Source organism: Anser brachyrhynchus (assembly GCF_964034855.1).
Source record: "Anser brachyrhynchus genome assembly, chromosome: 11".
Lineage (NCBI taxonomy): Eukaryota > Metazoa > Chordata > Aves > Anseriformes > Anatidae > Anser > Anser brachyrhynchus.
This window is the reverse complement of record NC_137706.1, coordinates 13787160-13804793: the sequence shown is the minus strand read 5'-3', so window position 1 is coordinate 13804793 and position 17634 is coordinate 13787160. Positions and strand designations below refer to the sequence as shown.

Below are 17634 nucleotides of genomic sequence, written 5' to 3'. Positions count from 1 at the left end.
CTGCTGGCGTACAGCATGTCTTTCATCCAGGTAGATAAGGATTCAGATTTTCCTCTCCAAAATCTCCCTTATGGGGTTTTCTCCACTAAGGAGGAGGTGAGTAACAACATGCATTACACTGGGGCTGTTGTAATTGTTCGGAGCCTATGAGTAAGAGGAGATATTCCCAGCAACCTGGGATAAGGAAAAACTTCACGGGCTGGGACATTGGTGCAGGCTTCCTGGTTTGAGAGCTGTAGCTGGCGTGTTGTCTTTTTGCTTAATGTGGTCATTTTTGTGACAACTTCCTTGAAATTGTGCAAAAGAAAGGGAAAGTGTTAATACTCCTGAAGAGTGTTTTGGCAAATACATCCTATAGTTTTTATGTGGTTTTGACTGTTGGTGTTTTGTTCGTTTGTTTTTGTAAAATCATTAAATCTGATCCTTTCACATCACTGTTTGCGCTTTTTTTGAACTCAATTCCTCATTTTCTTTGTGACTGGATATAATTACACCTTCACCCTCAAGAAGCCACATTAAATATCTATTTCATCTGCCATTAACTCTGTAGCGTCCAGTCCCATTTGCACAATATGAACTGGCATAGGGGGAAAAATGAATTCTGTCCCGAAATAGCTGTATTTTCAAGTGGGTGCCTTGTTCTGTTTTCTTTTAAGAGCCTGCTCTTCATCAATTTGGTAGAGCTGGGTGCAGAAGCATTAAGCAGGGCACAAAGTGTGTCATTTCCATCTCTGCAGCTGACCGGTTGTGGTTTATTGGGCATAAGCATTGCAGCAATGAGTTAAATGTGCTAAAGTCCATAACTGCTATGCCCAAAGGCTACATCTTGAGCCAGCTTCAGGCCTTATATTTTATCCATCACATAAGAAAACATGGTTCAACCTTTTCCAAAGAAGGTGGCTCCTAGTTCCTGTGTGCTGAGCCCAGTTAGGCCGACTGCTGACCTCAGACCTGCAGACACCCGACCTGCCAGAGCCACTGAAATGTGCCCTGGAAAAGAGAGTGATTTCTGGGAAGGAAAAACTGGAGGATTGCTAACTGAAACGTTGCTATTATCTCCTGCTTGCTGCTGTCTCTGCTTATCAACACCATTTCAAAAAAGAATTTAAACCCAAAGATTGTGTTTTCTGATCTGGTATTTTCCCGAGATAAAATGAGATGGTTCGTTTAATCTCTTCATAGATGCATGTGTTGTTATCTAACAAGTTTGGATTATTTTTTCCACCTTTTCCAGTGACTGTTTGCTGAAGAAAACATCTTTGCTAAGATCTTATTAAAAGGCAGAAATTATTTGGGAAAATAATGTTTTAAAGGTGGTACAATGTTCCAAGGATTTCAGGTTAAAGCAGTTGATGTAATTCCTGACTATCCCAGTTACAAATTAACCTGATGTGACCTTTAGAGTTTTCTGCAGGAGTGTTTGCTGAATAAATACTTATTACCACATTTGGAAACTTGCTTAGAAATTAAAGGCTAAAAAATAGGTTTAATAGCATGGATTTTCATCGATGATTTTCCCATTTTGTTATTCTGCTTTTCATAATGACTGTGACCAGTTTGTCTCTACTTGCTTAAAGGCACGAATAATTGAAATTTTGTCTTTGAACACAGCAGCATTTCTGTAATTTCCACCCAGCTGTGGCAGAGCTGCAGTGGGACAGTCTGCGCTGCTCCGGCACCGGCACCACAGGCTCAGCATGCGCCCAGCACGGGCCCTTCAAGGACAGCAGCAAATGAACGCGGTCCTTGTTTGTGTGCATCTGGCAGGCAAATGCATCCACGGCAATCCTCCCATATGCACAGGAAGCTCTTCCTACACCAGGATCTACACCAGGGTTTGCCTTCAGGTGGTGGACTGCTGGTGTGCTGTGAGGATGCTCCAGGCAGGGTAGCCTCCTTCGACCTTATGCAGGGATAACGTGGCTGAGCAAGTTGCATGGCAGTGGAGCACAGAGCACCTTCTCTCACCTCAGGCGGAGCTGGGGTGTAGAAACACCTATTTCTTTCTAAAAATACTCACACAGGGATTAGATCAATCCTGCCCATTGCGTGTCTGTGCTGCAGGTCCCCACGTGAAGGAGAAATAGCATCTTCCTACCTCGCAACCTATTTCAAATACGTGAACTCATTCTGAAACGTTTGTCATTAATGAAGAATGGGCAAATACTTCTGGAGCAGGAAAAGAAACCTCTTTATTGTCCTCTCCTTCCCCTAAAAGGCCAGGATGAGGGGAATGTGCTCTTCCACCTCTGCAAGTCGGTGAGGAGTCTGTGTTGATGCTCTGCCTCCGAGCCTTAATGTTTTTCATCAGCCAGCCTTTTCTGCTAGCTGTCAGTAGCAAACGGCTGTGACATTGAGCCCCTGTCCCTGAGGGATCCAGCTCCCTGTGATCACTGCATTTCCCCATGCCCTCTTTGGAGGATTTTTGGGTACAAGCATAAATTCTTCTCTTCTCCCCGCTCTCATCGCTTTGCAGCCTCGGCACAGGATTGGGGTAGCGATTGGAGACCAGATTTTGGATCTCAGCGTCATCAAGCATCTGTTCAATGGACCAGCTCTTGCCAAACACCAACATGTCTTTGATCAGGTATTTATCACAGAGTCTGTTGTTTGACTTTCTGCATGCATTTTAGATATATTCATGAGTTGTTAGCAATGAGCGATGAGATGTAGGCCATGAACTGTAAATGGTGGCTTTTACTCAGCACTGAAGCTCTGTTGGTCCAGTTTTAGCCTGGTGTAACTGTCAAATAGCAGCACGATGAAGCAATGCCACCCAAGTTTCGGGTGACGTGGAGGGGTGAAAGAGAAACATCCCAAATTAGCAAAATATTTCAGACCACCTTAAGGCCTTCTCCATCAGATCGGTTAGTACAGCGCAGAGCAGCACTAGCAGCTTTCCTTTTGAAACTTCGGCTTTGAATCCAAAGCAGAAAGAGGAATCCAAATTTCCCAGAGTCTGGTGCTGGGGGGCATGTCTCTGTGGCAGAGCCCAAATTTGGGGCAAATTTCCCCTCACAGGGAACGTGGGCCTGTGCCATCGGTTGTGTTCTGCTCTGAAGGAGAACCCATCGCTGTGGAGGTGGCCAGGGCAGCGGGGGGATTCGGGACCTGAAGGGTGTTTTTACGAAACAAGGCACAGTCTATTATCTGCCTCCCCACTCCTCTCTGTCACCCGCCAGCCCACCCTCAACGCCTTCATGGGGCTGGGCCCCACGGCCTGGAGGGAAGCCCGGGCCCTGCTGCGGACGCTGCTGTCAGCCGCCGAGCCAACGCTGCGGGACAACGCGGGCCTGCGGAAACGGTGAGCAAGCGCCAGGCCCGAGGTGGCCAGGTGCCGTCTGAGGGGGACTTAACCCGGCGTTGGGGCCTGCCGAGAGCTTCCCACTCCTCCTTATGTCGCTGGTTAATCCTCTCACCGCCCGCAGATCCGGGGCGTCAACCCCTGCTTGGGAACATGGAGATTACGCCCTGGGGTGTGCCCGGATCTGCTGCAACCCTACGGAGGGACGAGCTGGGCTCTTGGGCTCTGGGGACACCTGGGGCTCCACACACACTGTGGCAACCACGGCCTCCACTCGGGAGGTGGCCTTGAGGCCTCCAGTCCATGCCTCCCAGCAGAGCTCTGTCTGCCCAGGCTGTGGCTCTTCTGCCAGGGGGATGCCCCCTCCGGCTGCCCCCCAGAAGCCGTCTCGCTTCGCCAAACCCCAGCCTGTTGGGGCAAAGTGGCTTGAGACACGTGGCAGTGCGTTGGTGCGGGAGGGGAGGGCAGGGCAGGGCACTCCTCCCTGTCCTGCTAGGTGGCACGCGTGCCAGGGAGCTGTTGAAGCTCTGCTTGCCACAGGGACCTTCCCTGCACACCCCCAGAGCCACAAAACACAGCCTCACCCCTTCCTCGCCAAGGAGGGCAGAGGACAGAGCACGTTTCTGCAAAACAGCCTGCTCCTGCATCCATTTCTCACCTCCCTTGCCCACCGTGATGGGTGCCGCTTCAGTTGTAACCCTCTCCGTAGCAGCAGCCTGTGCAGTCTAAATTTTCCTGCATACCCCAAACTTGGAAAGGAATCACTGCAAGGTTTGGCAAAGCAAATCAAAGATGGACCTGCTCGAGAGAAATGCTCAGTCCCTTACGTGCTTGTAAACCAGTTCAGGGTGAGAGCCTCAACTTTTCCGAGAGCTGAACTCTTTGTCTTTTATTTCAGAGCATTTGTACCTCAGGCTTCTGCTACCATGCACCTGCCAGCACACATCGGTAAGCGTCCCGGAGCCGCCGGCTGCTCGGTGCTGCCCTTTGCTCTTGCCCAGAGGAGCTGCTTTATGTCCAGGTTACTCAGACAGATCATAGCTGCGACAGGGAGCGGGCTTTGTAGGAGCCAGAAGTAGATTATTGTATGTAATGAATGGTAGGTGCTGTCTGCGGCACAGGAATAGAAAAACCCAGGGAAGCTCAATAGCAGCCAGAAAATTCCTGGATTTTCACTAAATCAGGGTTGTCTGGTACCACAAAACTCTTGTCATCAGATTTTGCATCACCAAAGGCCTCTGTGATTAGAGCCAGGCAGGAAACACAAGTTCGATTTCAAACATTGACCCCATTTGTCATCAGAAAATAACCCAGATCTTGCAAAATTTTGCAAGCCAGGTACTCAGGCACAGCCTCATAAACAAGCGCGAGTCCCTGCCGCCAGGCCATCACCCTGCGTCGCAGCCCACATCAGGCCGCAGACTGTTTTGGAGCGAGAAGCATCTTTGTGGTTTTGACAGAAATTTGTATTTGAACCAAAACCAGCTTGACCAAAATCACTGGAGGGATGTGACCAGCCCAGGATCGCGTGAGCTTGCCCATTCCCCTACCAAGCACTGCTTCACTAGCATTTTGGCTCCCGCGGGGCGCAGCGGGGCTGTGGGACAGCCTGCCCTCTCCTGCAGGAACCGTGACACCTGCAAAAAGTGCCGGGCTGAATAGGCCCGTGCTTCCCCAGCAGACAGCTCGGTGAAGAATTGCAGGCTCCTAGCCCCCATACACGCCGCTAGTGAGAGCACGACCCTGGCAATATCCCCTTGCCAGCACCTTGCAGCTGTGCGTTATTTAGCTTCCCGCAGCGCTTCCGTCCTTGTGCTCCAGTCCTGCTTGTTCTGAGAGCGAGCATTGCCTGTATCCCCTGCTGGGGCTGCGAGATAGCGCACCGAGGCTGCAAGATAATGCAACGAGGCTGCAAACTAACGCCCCGAGCCTGCAAACGAACGCCGGGCCGCCGAGCTGCTCGCAGCGGCGGCAGCAGAGGGCAGCAGCCGCCCGCCCCGCGCCAGCCCCTGGGTTGTCTTCGCCGCCGGGGGCTGGAAACCAAAAAACGAGCCGGTTTTGTCATCGTTTTCCAGGCGAACCACATTAATCACCACTCTTATGCTATTCATCACAGCCCCGTAGTAATAATGTGAAATGCTGAATGGCCCCGCTTCGCTCTCTGCATCCCCTCCTGCTCTTCTCATCACATACCGTGCGCTTTAGCCCCTGCGGATGATGGGCTTTCCCACCATTGAGCCACTTTTTTTTAATTTATTTATTTATTTTTCCCCGCAGGAGATTACACCGACTTCTACTCGTCACGACAACACGCCACCAACGTCGGGATCATGTTCCGGGGGAAGGAGAACGCGCTGATGCCCAACTGGTGGGTCACACAGGTGGTTCTCTGGGGCACTTGGTTTTGTATGCTCCTCTGTAGGTATAATATACATTTTTAAAGGTCTGGGTATTTCAGCAAAATACTGATTTCACAGTGGACAAGAAACTGTGAACTTTGAGAGTGTGTCAAGAGCTCAAGAAGAGAACCAAAAGCCCCGTTTCCCCAGCCTGTGCTGGTGCAGCAGCCGCACCAATAGCAATGCACACCTCTGGTTCAAGGGCAGATTTACCTAAGAAATTGTTCTGCCATATGACAAGAAAACGGGGTTTAAGCTCCAAGGAACTTAGGGGAGCAGTGGCACAGGAGAAGCACAGCTACATGGCTGCAGGACTGTGGTTTGTTCACATCTTTATTTCAGAGCACGGAAGGTGTAATTGTTCGTGCTCATCTATGCAGAGCTCAGGCGTCAGACTTCAGACCCCGAGGTGCCTCTGCCCCCAGAAGCTGCTCTGGGTGGTGATGCTCCCCAAACTAACCCATGCTCCGTGATGCTCTTTCACAAGGCTGCACTTACCCGTGGGTTATCACGGCCGGGCATCTTCCATCGTGGTGTCTGGGACGCCTATCCGGAGACCTGTGGGACAAATGAGACCTGACAATGGTGAGACCATGGCAAGCTTTAAATGTGGCTTCTTACTCCTTATTTAACTTTTATTTTTCCTCCACACTGTACAGCAGTAGGGAGCAAGGGTTTGGGACGTCCAGGCTGGGGTCAGGGCAGAGAGCAAAGGAAAGCCCAGGGCTAAATCCATCTTATGTCTGCATGCCAGGCAGCACTGGCTGCTTCGTTTCTTCTGCATGATGCTTTCATTGCCCTGTCTGCTTCCCTCTCATAAAGCACTCTTCCTTCTGCCCACAGATAAACCTCCAGTGTTCGGTGCTTGCAAGCGTCTGGATATTGAGTTAGAAATGGTAAGACAGGCTATTTGCCCTGCCATTGTAATAGAGAAACATTAAAGACAGGAAAGAAAAGGTAAATTCAGCTGCTTCTAAAATGAATGTCTTGAGGTCCATTCATTCATTTCGTCTGATAGGTCTGTGTAGCAGGCAACAAAGAGTTCTGTGGTGGAAATCTTCCTGTCTGATGGCTGGAGGATGTTTTAGCTCATTCGGTGCTTTGCTAATTGAGCTTTCAGGCTGGAAACAGGTTGTCTGGCCAGACCTGAGCAACCTGGAAGCATGCGGCATGTTCTTCATATCAGGCACCACTGCCTGCTAACTGGCCAGCAGTTGCCTTTGCCCTGCAGCCAGGATCCTTTAGCAGACATGGGGATTTTAGGAGCCCAGACTGCCCGTGCCATGAATCCAGAGCAGAGGAAGCCGGGAATTGCTGCGAGTGCCATCCAAGCACCTCGCCCTGGATAAGAAGAGAAAACCTGTTCTGTGGGTGTCGGAACAAAACATCTTTGGGAAGTGCATGTTGTGGCTTAGCCTGGTCCTAAAGGAGAGAGTTTTGTAGGATTGTTGTTTGTAATTTATACAATATATATCATCTGGATTGTGATTAGGGGAGACCATATTACTCCCATGTTTTGATGCAGTCAAGCCCTTGTTTAATGGCTGGCTCTTGGCAATACAACGCTCCCAAGCACTTCAAAGCTGCCAGCCTTAAGGAGGGGGTGAAAGAGGGAGTAGGCCACGTTCCTTGTCTAATTGTGTCTGGGAAATGATGCAGAATCACGTCCTGCCCAGCCTTGGCTGCTCACGCATGTAACCGTCTGTATGGTAAAGATTTCCGATTTCAGAAACTTAATCAACACTTTGCTTTTTAACTTCAGGCATTCTTTGTGGGACCTGGAAACAAGTACGGGGAGCCAATCCCTATCAGCAGAGCCCACGAGCACATCTTTGGGATGGTCCTTATGAACGACTGGAGTGGTAACCAGCACTGCGGGCACCTGCCTGGAAGGGGGATCACAGCATCGCGGGAAACCCTAGATATGGATAAAGGATGTATTTTAGTAACAGATTAGTGGGCTTGAAACCACTGTGTGTGATTGAAAGGGATCAAAATGAAACACTACCTGCATTTCTCTAGCTCTTTCTAAACCCATCTTTGATCAATCAGTAGAACCAGTGATTGCTGCCTAATGAAGATTTATTTACTTATGAAGGAGCTAATATCCATCTAGTTTCTTCTGAGCAGGGATGGAGCAGCCCTAAGGATGGTGATTTCATCAGAGGATTGATTTCAGTGTCAGGATTAGGGAAAGGATTTGACAATCACAAATCCCTCTCTCTGTTCAGAGATTTAAGCAGACAAAAGCATTGTTATCGAGGTGAAATTAGCCCTATGACTGGCACGGACCCCTGGCTGGGTGTCAAAGCATTAACTAAACTGGGGAAGAAAATGTGGTTATCTGAGGACGGTCTGGCTATTTTAATTATCCCTGCCTTTTCTTCCTAATCTAGCCAGTCTGGGAAATATGGTTTGAGGGTCAGAAAGAGATGGATTTTAATCAGGGTTTGGGCACAATGGCTGGAAATGGGTGGTGATGACATTTCCAAGTCCATGCAGCTGGTTCTGTAGCTGTGCAGAGAGCTGTGTCTTCAACCAATGTGAAAGCTCACAACAATTACTGTGTTTAATGGCATTCCTTTCAATTTTCCCTTCCTAGCTCGCGACATCCAGAAATGGGAATACGTTCCTCTGGGCCCGTTCCTGAGCAAGAGCTTTGGCACAACCATCTCGCCTTGGGTTGTCACCATGGAAGCTCTCATGCCATTTGTGCTGCCCAACCCTGTCCAGGTTAGCAAGGGGAAGACTTGAAACTTTGAAGAGTTTACAGGCATGATCCTGCTTCCAAATACACGGAGAAACCTTGAGATCTTTGAGTCAAATGTTGATTGATGTCACTGGCATGGCCACATGGCACCCTGACTGCCATTCTGCCTACTCAAGCAGGGCAGAAAAATCATCTCCTTCAAAACATCTTGAAAATAAACTGATCAGAGAACTTCTTGGTAGTGCTTAGCATCCAAGAAGCAGTAGAGAGAGAGAGAGTGGACTCATTCCAAAACACTTTGTTCAAATGTTTCCGGTTGTCTGCGTTATGTAGGTGTTTAGTTAAAATGGAAAAAGATAATGAAGGTCTCACAGAGAATTTGCCATCTTCTCTGTGCAGGCAGAGAACAAAGTTGTGCCAGCAGCATATTTGTTTTAGATTAACATCCATGCCATAGCGATGGAGAGGGATTTTGGAGCCCAAGTGCAAAAGAGGGAATCTGGATCTGTGGATATCACATCAGCTCAGAAAGGTCTTTAAAAACATGTGCATGGGAGCAAGAAAAGCAATAATCTGAACAGTAATAGTGGTAAAGTAAATGGAGCGTGCAGCACAGCCTGCATAAACAAAAAGTCACCGGGACGGCTCATGGAATTTTTCCTTTCTGCTTGTTTAGACTGACATGCCTTTTATATGTTATTAGGATCCCAAGCCACTTCCCTACCTTCAGGATGAAGAACCCTACACTTTCGACATCAATCTCTTTGTTGCCATTAAAGGTACGGCAAAGCTGAGCGAGTTATAAAGCTGAAATTGCCAATTAAGGACTGCAGGACCCACCGGGTACTTCAGACAATTTGCTCTTGGCTCTGCAGTGCTCCTTTTTGCCTCTGTCAGGGAAAGAAGGAAGCTCCTCGTGCTCCCCATTGGCCATGCAGCGATGCACCAAGGAGGGAATGCTGCCCACCCGGGGCTTGCAGATGATCAGCTCATGAGGAGGAGGGTCCCTACGGGGGCTGCCTGCAGGGCATGGAAGGAGCAGCTGTCCACGACTGTCAGATTTAAGCCCAGCACAGCCCCCAGCTAATGGCCCTGCTGAGCAGGAGGTCTAGTTGCTGCTCCTGTAGTAGAGTAGAGAATAGGAAATGGGTAGCTTGATGTTACCCTGGTGCCAGCCACACGCTTGTTTTCTGTGAAATGCTGGCCTTCATAAGGGAATGGAAAATGTTATTGCTTCTTTGCTGCAAGGGATCGCAGTGATAAAAGAAGTCATCCATCTGTAAAATGAAAAGACTCTAGCATCAGTCATCCAACACAAACGAGTTGTTTTCCTGTTTCTTATTTTTTATTTTCCTCAGGAGAAGGAATGAGCACGCCAACTACTATATGCAGATCCAATTTCAAGGTAAGACCTCGGTCTCTTGCCTCTGCTGGAAATCTTGCTGATGCCATCAGCTCCAGTTTGGTGCCTGAGCACTGAAAAAAGGAGCAGCTCCTCCTGCTGCTCGGCTTAGGATTCAGGCAAAGGCAATTGCCTCTTGCTGTGCCGAGGTGGAAGAGAGCCTCACGGTCACAGCTGGTAATTTCCACATGGACACAGCTGCAAGCCCGGGGCTGTCCTGGATGCTGCGTGGGCAGGGTGGTTGGTGGCTGTGGCAGTGTGGGCTGATGGGGACATGGTAAGCCAGGGGGCGCGTGGACCAGCTGCAGCACGACTCAGTCAATTTTATATTCGCACGTGGTTCTGTGCATCTCTAGCAATTACCTTAATCAGTAAATCAGTAGTCAGCAAATCAACAATTAGGAAATTTTTCTGTGAACCTACTGGGCCTGACCATGGATCCTGTTATAGCAATGCTGGCCTTAAAGAGAAAGAAAAGGGGAATTGACATCTAATTGAAAGAGGAGAGATTTTAAGGGATAAAATTACAAGTTAAAGTCTGAATTTCGTATGTACATAACAGCTCCTTGTCATCATTTAGAAAGCAATCAGCCAGGCCACAGTAACTATTGAAATTAGAGCACGAAGTAGCTGTGGCTGTTACTTTTAGGCTGCTGAAGGTTCCTCATTAAATAAGGGAATTTCTTCAGGGACAGTCTGTTCAGCACCATCCAGAGAATGCAATACCTCCTGCACAGGCATGCAAGAGGTTTGTCCTTCATTGCTTTAGCCTCCTCCTCCTCCTCCCTCCTGCAGCACATGTACTGGACCATGAAGCAGCAGCTGGCTCACCATTCGATCAACGGGTGCAACCTCAGGCCTGGCGACCTCCTGGCATCAGGAACCATCAGTGGGCCCGTGAGTGTTCAAATACCGATAGCCACGGTTACCTGGTCAGTAGTCCAAAACCGACTGAGCAGGGCTTTGGGTCAAAGTCCTATTTGGATTGAGCAGCCATGAAAATGCTTGCAGTTCCTTTCCAGGCATTTTGTGCTAATGGTTTTGCAACCCCAAAATCACACTGAGAGATGTTTTTAAATTGTTTGTTGTTGTTTTTAATCTCTCCTGTGTTCCTTTCCCTAAGAACTATTTAACTCTAGATGCAAATTAATTTCTGTGTATAAGCATCCACACAAGCCTATTTTTGCTTTATGACATGCAGCTTTTAAAATTATGATTATTTGTGAAGATAATATTAAAGGTGCATGGGCATAGCTTGTAGATTTTCTAATACTACATATATGGACCTAACTTCACAAGCTATTATTCTTCTTGTACAGACAGTTGTTGCAATATCTGAGTAAGGTATTGGCACTTGCTGAAACATCAAATATAAATGCTCTTCACACTGTCTGGAAGACAGCTTCAGGGAAGTGGTTTCCAGACAGGGTTACCTGTACTTCCATTCTGAGCACTCCTGAAGTGCTTTCTGCTTCCTCTAACTCATTGCACTGCAGATTGACATTGAAGATGTACAAACCTTTGCCAGCTTTGCTCTTCTGAAGAACAAAATGTAAATAAAACTGTGAACCACGGCTACATGAAAGCACTGGATTTGCAGGAGTGCCCTATATTTGTTTCCCTTCTTGCTGTAGCAGGCTCAAACTTCTCTTAAAGGGTTTAGGACTATTTTAAACAGAGCAGATAAAGTCTGGAAGGCACGGCTGCTTACGGTGAGCAAGACATTAAAATGTGAAGGCAAAACAATAAGACAGTGTATCAATGAATCAAATTAGCAGCAGAAGCCCATTCTATATTTTTATGTATTTCTGAATCTACCTTCAGCAGCAAGTAGCTCAGCAGTGGGACAGGTGCTAAAGAGCTGTTTATTTGTTGATAACTTTTGCTGCAGGAACCTGAGAGCTTTGGCTCCATGCTGGAGCTGTCTTGGAACGGGACAAAAGAAATCCCCCTTGGCAGTGGACAGTCTCGTAAATTCCTGCAGGATGGAGACGAAATCATTTTAACAGGTAATGGCCAAGCTCCTGCTCTTACACTGTACCTAAGAGATGTTTCCAGATGTTGATGGCAGTGGCGCAAGCCCCTGGCAAGGACACAGGCAGTGCTCTACGTGCCTGCCGTGCAGCCCCAGCTGTTTCCATCCCACCTACCACCAGGTAAAAGGAGGCAGATAGAAATTTCCCTGTAATAAATGCTTTCTGGGTTAGTTTATTTGTTTTGTTAAATGAGTGAATGACCTTGCTATGCCTCTGTGTGAGTGCTAATGGGATGCTGGGGTCGGTTTGCCTTTATGGGTTGAAATACCCTGGGACTAGCATTATCTGATAAATTGTTGCCACCATGGTCTGAGTTTACAAATCTTGGCAAATCTTGAAAGAAGTCATTTTGCAAATAATATTTAATTGGCGACATATGCATATCCAATTAAATGGGTTGCAAATTCAATATGTGGGAAGTAGCATGAAGCCTGCTAGAACAGCTGACCAGGTCCCCTCAGAAAAGGGATGTGCTTGAGAACTCTTTCATACTCGGCCATGGTTTTAATTTTCATTTTGAGAAACCAAGGATTTTATGCATTAAAATCTAACATGGCCTTTTGTGATCCAGATCCCACTCCTACCTCTTTTTAATCCACAGTCCAGTGCAAGACAAATCTATTTTTCCTTTCCTCTCATCTTGACAACCCCGTTATGGCTTTGAGGTGGCAAACAGTTGGCAAGAACAGTCATGTGAAACTTTTATTCAAACGTCTTGCTACGTCGCCTAATGAATTTTTAGAGAATATCTGCTGGGATTTTGTGCATCAGCAGCTCCCACTCTGAGGCCCAGCCAGTAACACGCCTGGCTCTGAAGCGACGAGAAAACATTTACAAATGTGATGTAGGACAGAGAAAATGTGAGTGACTAATGCCTATGCAGTAACTCGAAGGATGTGAAAGCGTGATGTAGTATGTGTTCACAGGTCTTTGCCTACTTAATCCAGCCCACATGGTAATAAGAATAGATGGGATTTGTCAATAGAGGCATTGCCATATGCCTGCATCTCCTAGTGCTGGTGTTTGCAAAAGCACGGGCTACTTTGTTTTCTTTCTGCACTGCAAGGCATTTACTTCACACCCCTTAGTATCTCCATTTAAACTTTTTAACTCCCCAAGCAGTGATCCAGATGCCAACACTAAGCCTCACAGCAGGATGCAATTGGCGAAATAAGATTGTGGCATGTGCTGCAAGCTATGATGGCCTGATCTAGTTAATGCAGGTAAAATCAAAGGTCCTTTACCTAGCTGTATTTCTACCACAGAGGTGTTTAATTGGAGAAAACCCAACATGGTAAAGCACAAGCACATCTAAGCAAAACATGAGCCTGAAGTTATGCAGGACACATGTTGGAGCAGCGTTCATGGCAATGCTGAAATGGATGAAGTGACAAAATCCAGCAGCACGCACGTAGGTGCACACCACACAGTCCGCAGCACCTCCCCTCTGAGATACTCAGCATGAGGAAGAAGAGGGTTTGCACGCAGTAATGGCCACTGGGCCTGCCCATCTGTTCATATATAAGCTACATATATATGCTGGTTGAATGGCTGGGGTTTTGTTTGTTTGTTTGTTTTAGGGTGAAATATCAGAGTTATGTTGTGCTAAAACTTTCGGAAGAGCACTGCCCCACTGTCCTAGCTCTTTGCCAGGGCTTGGCTGGCTCTGATCACCCTCAGCCGAGGCAGGAGGTGATAGGAACTAGGAACACTGCAAACCAGCTTGGGGTAAATGACTGCCGGACACATGCTGTATTTAGCTTTTAGAAACTAGTCAAAACGCACAAAACTTTCCCACACAACTCCTTGCTGGAAAACAGCTTTTTTTTGTGCTGTAGTTATCACTCCCCATGTATCGGAGTGGTGGTTATGGGCTATTCTTGGCCAAGACTTTCAGGAATTTTGCCAAAGAAGTCTAAAAATTCTCGTTCTTTCAGAAACATTTTAAACAAAAAGCAAGGACCTTTCTGCGGAGAAAAATAAGTATGGCTGCATTCCAGTCTGCCAGCAATGGCTGTGCGAGCTGTCCCAGTGGGGCCGCAGCCCCAGTGCCTCCTGTCTGGCAGCCCCCATATGAGGTTTGAGTTTCTGTGAGGTGCTGCCAGCTTTCCGTAGCAAGGTGCTGAGACAGCTGGAGACTGAGATGTGCTGGAGGGAGATGGAGACAGAGGTACCAAGGAGTCCCTGGTACCTCTGACATACTTCAGCCCTCAAACAAGCCTTTGGATATTCATGCTGCAGTGTGTAGATGTCTGACGCTGCCGTCCATTGCCCTCTAGAGGTGCAGGTCTCTCTCAAGTAGCTATGCCAGAAACCCTAAATTAGGGTACAGTTAGGTGCACGAATGTCCCTTTGGAGTTCCATGCTGACATCCTGATCTGCAATGAGCACCTTGCGGTTTGGGAGCTGCTGGCACATGGTGTCCAGCTGAGGGACAATGGGACTAGACTGTAACCCATGTTGACCTTCATGCCCAGAGCAAGAATCCTGAATGCCTTTTGGTATGATGACATTGCTGCTAACCTGGGTGAAGGCACCGCTGCCCCAGGAGGACGGTCTCACATCAAGCAGCCTGCTGTGCTGTTTCAAACCAGCTGCAGCTTGTGGTGATAGGGGCATCACGCCATTCACGAGAGCCATGTGCTGCTGGGACTGCCTGCTGGGACGGCTTGGGATGTGCTCCTATTTAGTGATGTATGGCAGATCCAGCACCTTAGGGCACCCCTGAGGCAGGGCTGCTGCTATTGCATCCTCTCCCCAGGCAGCACCACTAGCTTTTGCCAAGTGCCCAGCCCATAACTCCTTGTCTCCCATTTCAACTTTGTGTTTTTGCTCACTTTCATCTCTTCTCCCCTCGTGGGAACCATTTCAGCGCCCTACCACACAAAATGAGAGAAATACTCTGTTCCAAAAAGTACATCTCGGGGAGGGAGCCCTGTTAGTGGTGGCTCTCTGAGGGCGTGCAGCAGCCGGCTGCACAAACCTCGCCGCAGCTCCTTGGCACGCTGCTCCGGCCGACACTGCCGGCAGCACAGAGCTGGCTTTGTGAAATGTGCCGCTCCTTGGCGCTGCTCTAAATCACAGTTGACAGCAGGGATAACTAAACTGGACTGAAATAATAAGCCAGTGCTCAAAGGAAAGCTGGCAATGGAGCCTGATGAGAAAAATGGAAAGTGAGCTGAGCCTCAAAGCAAGCATCTTACTCCGGTAATGTTGAGGATTGAGGATGGCCCAGCAGATACTGGGAGGATGTCTGCAGGCCGGCTGTTATACAGGTACTTACAGACACTGCTGTCCTCGGGAAAACTTCATCTCTGCCTGGCCGTGACAGCAGCGCTGGTGGGCTGGTGCTGGCAGGGTCTGTCCTGCTGCAGCCTGAGCCCACCCCATCCTCCTCTTCCTCCCCTGACTCCCCTGCGGGTGGGGATCGAGGGTTGAGCTCTGTTGTTTTCACATCCCTCCCAGCTTCTCAAAGGCAGCTGGCTTTTATCACAGGCGGCGAAGATGATGTGTTCCAGTATTTTAGGAAACCCATCTCTAACTATGAAATCAGCACAGCATATGCCACTTGTGTCCTTCCTTTGATCAGCCGTTGCTAGCGGAGAGCTGCAGTAGGTCTCCTCGGCTGCTTCTTCCCAAAATAGTCTTCCCAGATGGGCCGGGAGCCCCTTGCTGTGTCCGCTCCCCTCCTTCCCCTGCAGCTGTGCTGTGGATGCTGGGTTGGCCCATGGCAGCAAGGGCTGCAGTGGCACCTGTGTCACCGTGTCACCTCTCCCATAGGTCTGCGCCCTCCTGCAGAGGGACATGTCATCACAGACCGGTAGCTTCAGCAGCAGCCAGCTCACTTGTGGCGTCTGTCTGCACAACAGAGGATAATCGGATATTTTGTGTTAGTTGCTGAGTTTCTCGTGGAACTATGCTGCTTTATTTAGGTCCTGTCGTTTGGGGGCTTTTAATGACTGTCCCTCTGGTTCTAAGCACCCTGATGTCCCATGAGTAGTCCCAGTGCTGCAGAGAGAGAACCCAGGTTTATTTTAGTATTTTCAAGGCTGAGCCAGCCACAAATCAGCTTAGATTGATGATGCTGCAGGTTGGGTTTGAAAACAAGAATATTGCACATCTTGTTTGTTCTTTGATCATATTCACTGAACTTGTATATTGCTGTGTTTCACTTTTTTTTTTTTTTTTAAACAGTCCTGGCCTATTTGAACTTTTTTCCACCATTGCATTTCTGAAAGTTTTTGTCAGTCAAACTTTAAGAATGTTGTACTCTTAACCTCAAATATCCACCTGAGGATACTTCTACTCATTTTTGGTCTCTTTGTATCTTTATATACTTTAATTCTTGGTAAAACCCTGCTGTCCTCACTCCACAACCTGTCCCTTCTTTTTCGGCACCAGGTTACTGCCAGGGCAGCGGCTACCGCGTGGGGTTCGGCCAGTGCTCAGGAAAAATCCTTCCAGCCATGTCAGGTCCGTGATGACTGCTGTAAGGTGGTGTCCGAGGAGGAAGAGAAGAAGGAGGAGAAGGAGAGAAGGAGGACCCCCCCCCCAATAGACATGCGACTTTACTCAGATTTATTATTTTTATATGAGCAATTGGAATCTTACTGTTTTTAATTATCAATAAATATCTTCAAGATGAATGTGGCTCTGTGGTGTGGTAAGAAAAAGTTTTCAATGCTAGCTTAATGTTCTTGGAATGAGAATAGGGTGATTTAAAGAGAAAGTGAGATTTTTATCTCTTCTGTATTAATATTTTTATCGCAGCTATAAAAGGTCTTCAAATAAACTTAAATATTCAGAGCACTGGGTTGATGATACCAGCAGAGATCGAATGCTGACTTCTGGTGTCTCCAGTGTTCATCTTCTGATGAAGGTGAGTTTCAGATGGATGCTAAAAACTTATGAACCTTTCCGAATAGAAGAGCTACAGGAACATGCCCTCAACTAACACATAACAAAGCAACTGGCAAATGTGATCATTGATGCAACTGAAAGCACAGGAAAGCGAAACAAGGCACTAAACAACCTTTTAAACAGAGTGAAAATAAATCACGCTGTACCGAAGGCTGTGCACCAGCTTCCCTGACGTTAGGGAGGAAGGCAGTGTTACCGTGGTGGCTGGCATGGTCCCCAGGCCCTCAGCGGTGGCTGTCCCACCTTGCCACCCTGCAGGGGCCATGACACGGAGGAGGCTGCCCCCCTCCTTTGTGCCACCCAGTGCCATGGCAGCTCCTTGCAGCGGGCAGCAAACAAAGCCACACGACGCTTTTCTCAAGTGTAAAGGGCATCTGCTACGTCCTGCTGGCCTACAAATCAATTTAACTCTGTGGCCAAGTGCCAGATCACATCAATTAGAGGGTATTACTGACTGAAGGAGCTCGGGAGACCAGATAATGAACTCTGGTATGGTGCAAGGGAAACTCGCTAAATATGTGCTTGTTCCTCAAAGTGAAGGGGCTGATGAGGCTGCTGGCTTCATGCAGGGACAATAGGATGAGCTGTTTTCCATGGCTGCCCGATTGCTCCTATTGAGGCCTGTGGGTAATTTTGGGCAATGTGCCCCCACAGCATCGCCACCAACAGCTGCAGCTGCATCCCAAGAGCCAGGAGCTCCTCGTGCTGGGGTTGGTGGGCAGCAGGAGGGTTGGCTAGATGGAGCTTTTGAGTTCAAAAGTCTTGTTTGTGGAGCTCCCTGTAGGAAAGGGTCTGGGCCCATCCACTTCAAAGCCTAGGCAATATGGCATCAGGCCATGCTGATATTTAATGTCATCCAGGGG

General features: G+C 48.2%; 1 protein-coding gene across 1 annotated transcript; it reads left to right on the top strand.

Annotated features, from left to right (window-relative positions):
• Positions 1-16497, top strand: FAH (fumarylacetoacetate hydrolase). Its single transcript, XM_080607455.1, has 14 exons — positions 1-96; positions 2477-2587; positions 3183-3304; positions 4203-4252; positions 5582-5672; positions 6191-6288; positions 6547-6599; positions 7466-7565; positions 8306-8436; positions 9117-9192; positions 9772-9818; positions 10611-10712; positions 11707-11824; positions 16253-16497. Exons 1-14 carry the CDS (start codon positions 16-18, stop codon positions 16330-16332), a joined length of 1260 nt encoding a protein of 419 aa, XP_080463581.1. The 5' UTR covers positions 1-15; the 3' UTR covers positions 16333-16497.
• The last annotated feature ends 1137 nt before the right edge of the window (positions 16498-17634 follow it).

Excerpts from the sequence above, each read along its gene's own strand:
- FAH (XM_080607455.1), top strand. The coding sequence starts at position 16 with ATGTCTTTCATCCAGGTAGATAAGGATTCAGATTTTCCTCTCCAAAAT. Across the intron at positions 4,253-5,581 it reads GCACCTGCCAGCACACATCG|GAGATTACACCGACTTCTAC; the intron begins GTAAGCGTCCCG and ends TTTTCCCCGCAG. Across the intron at positions 7,566-8,305 it reads CCTTATGAACGACTGGAGTG|CTCGCGACATCCAGAAATGG; the intron begins GTAACCAGCACT and ends TTCCCTTCCTAG.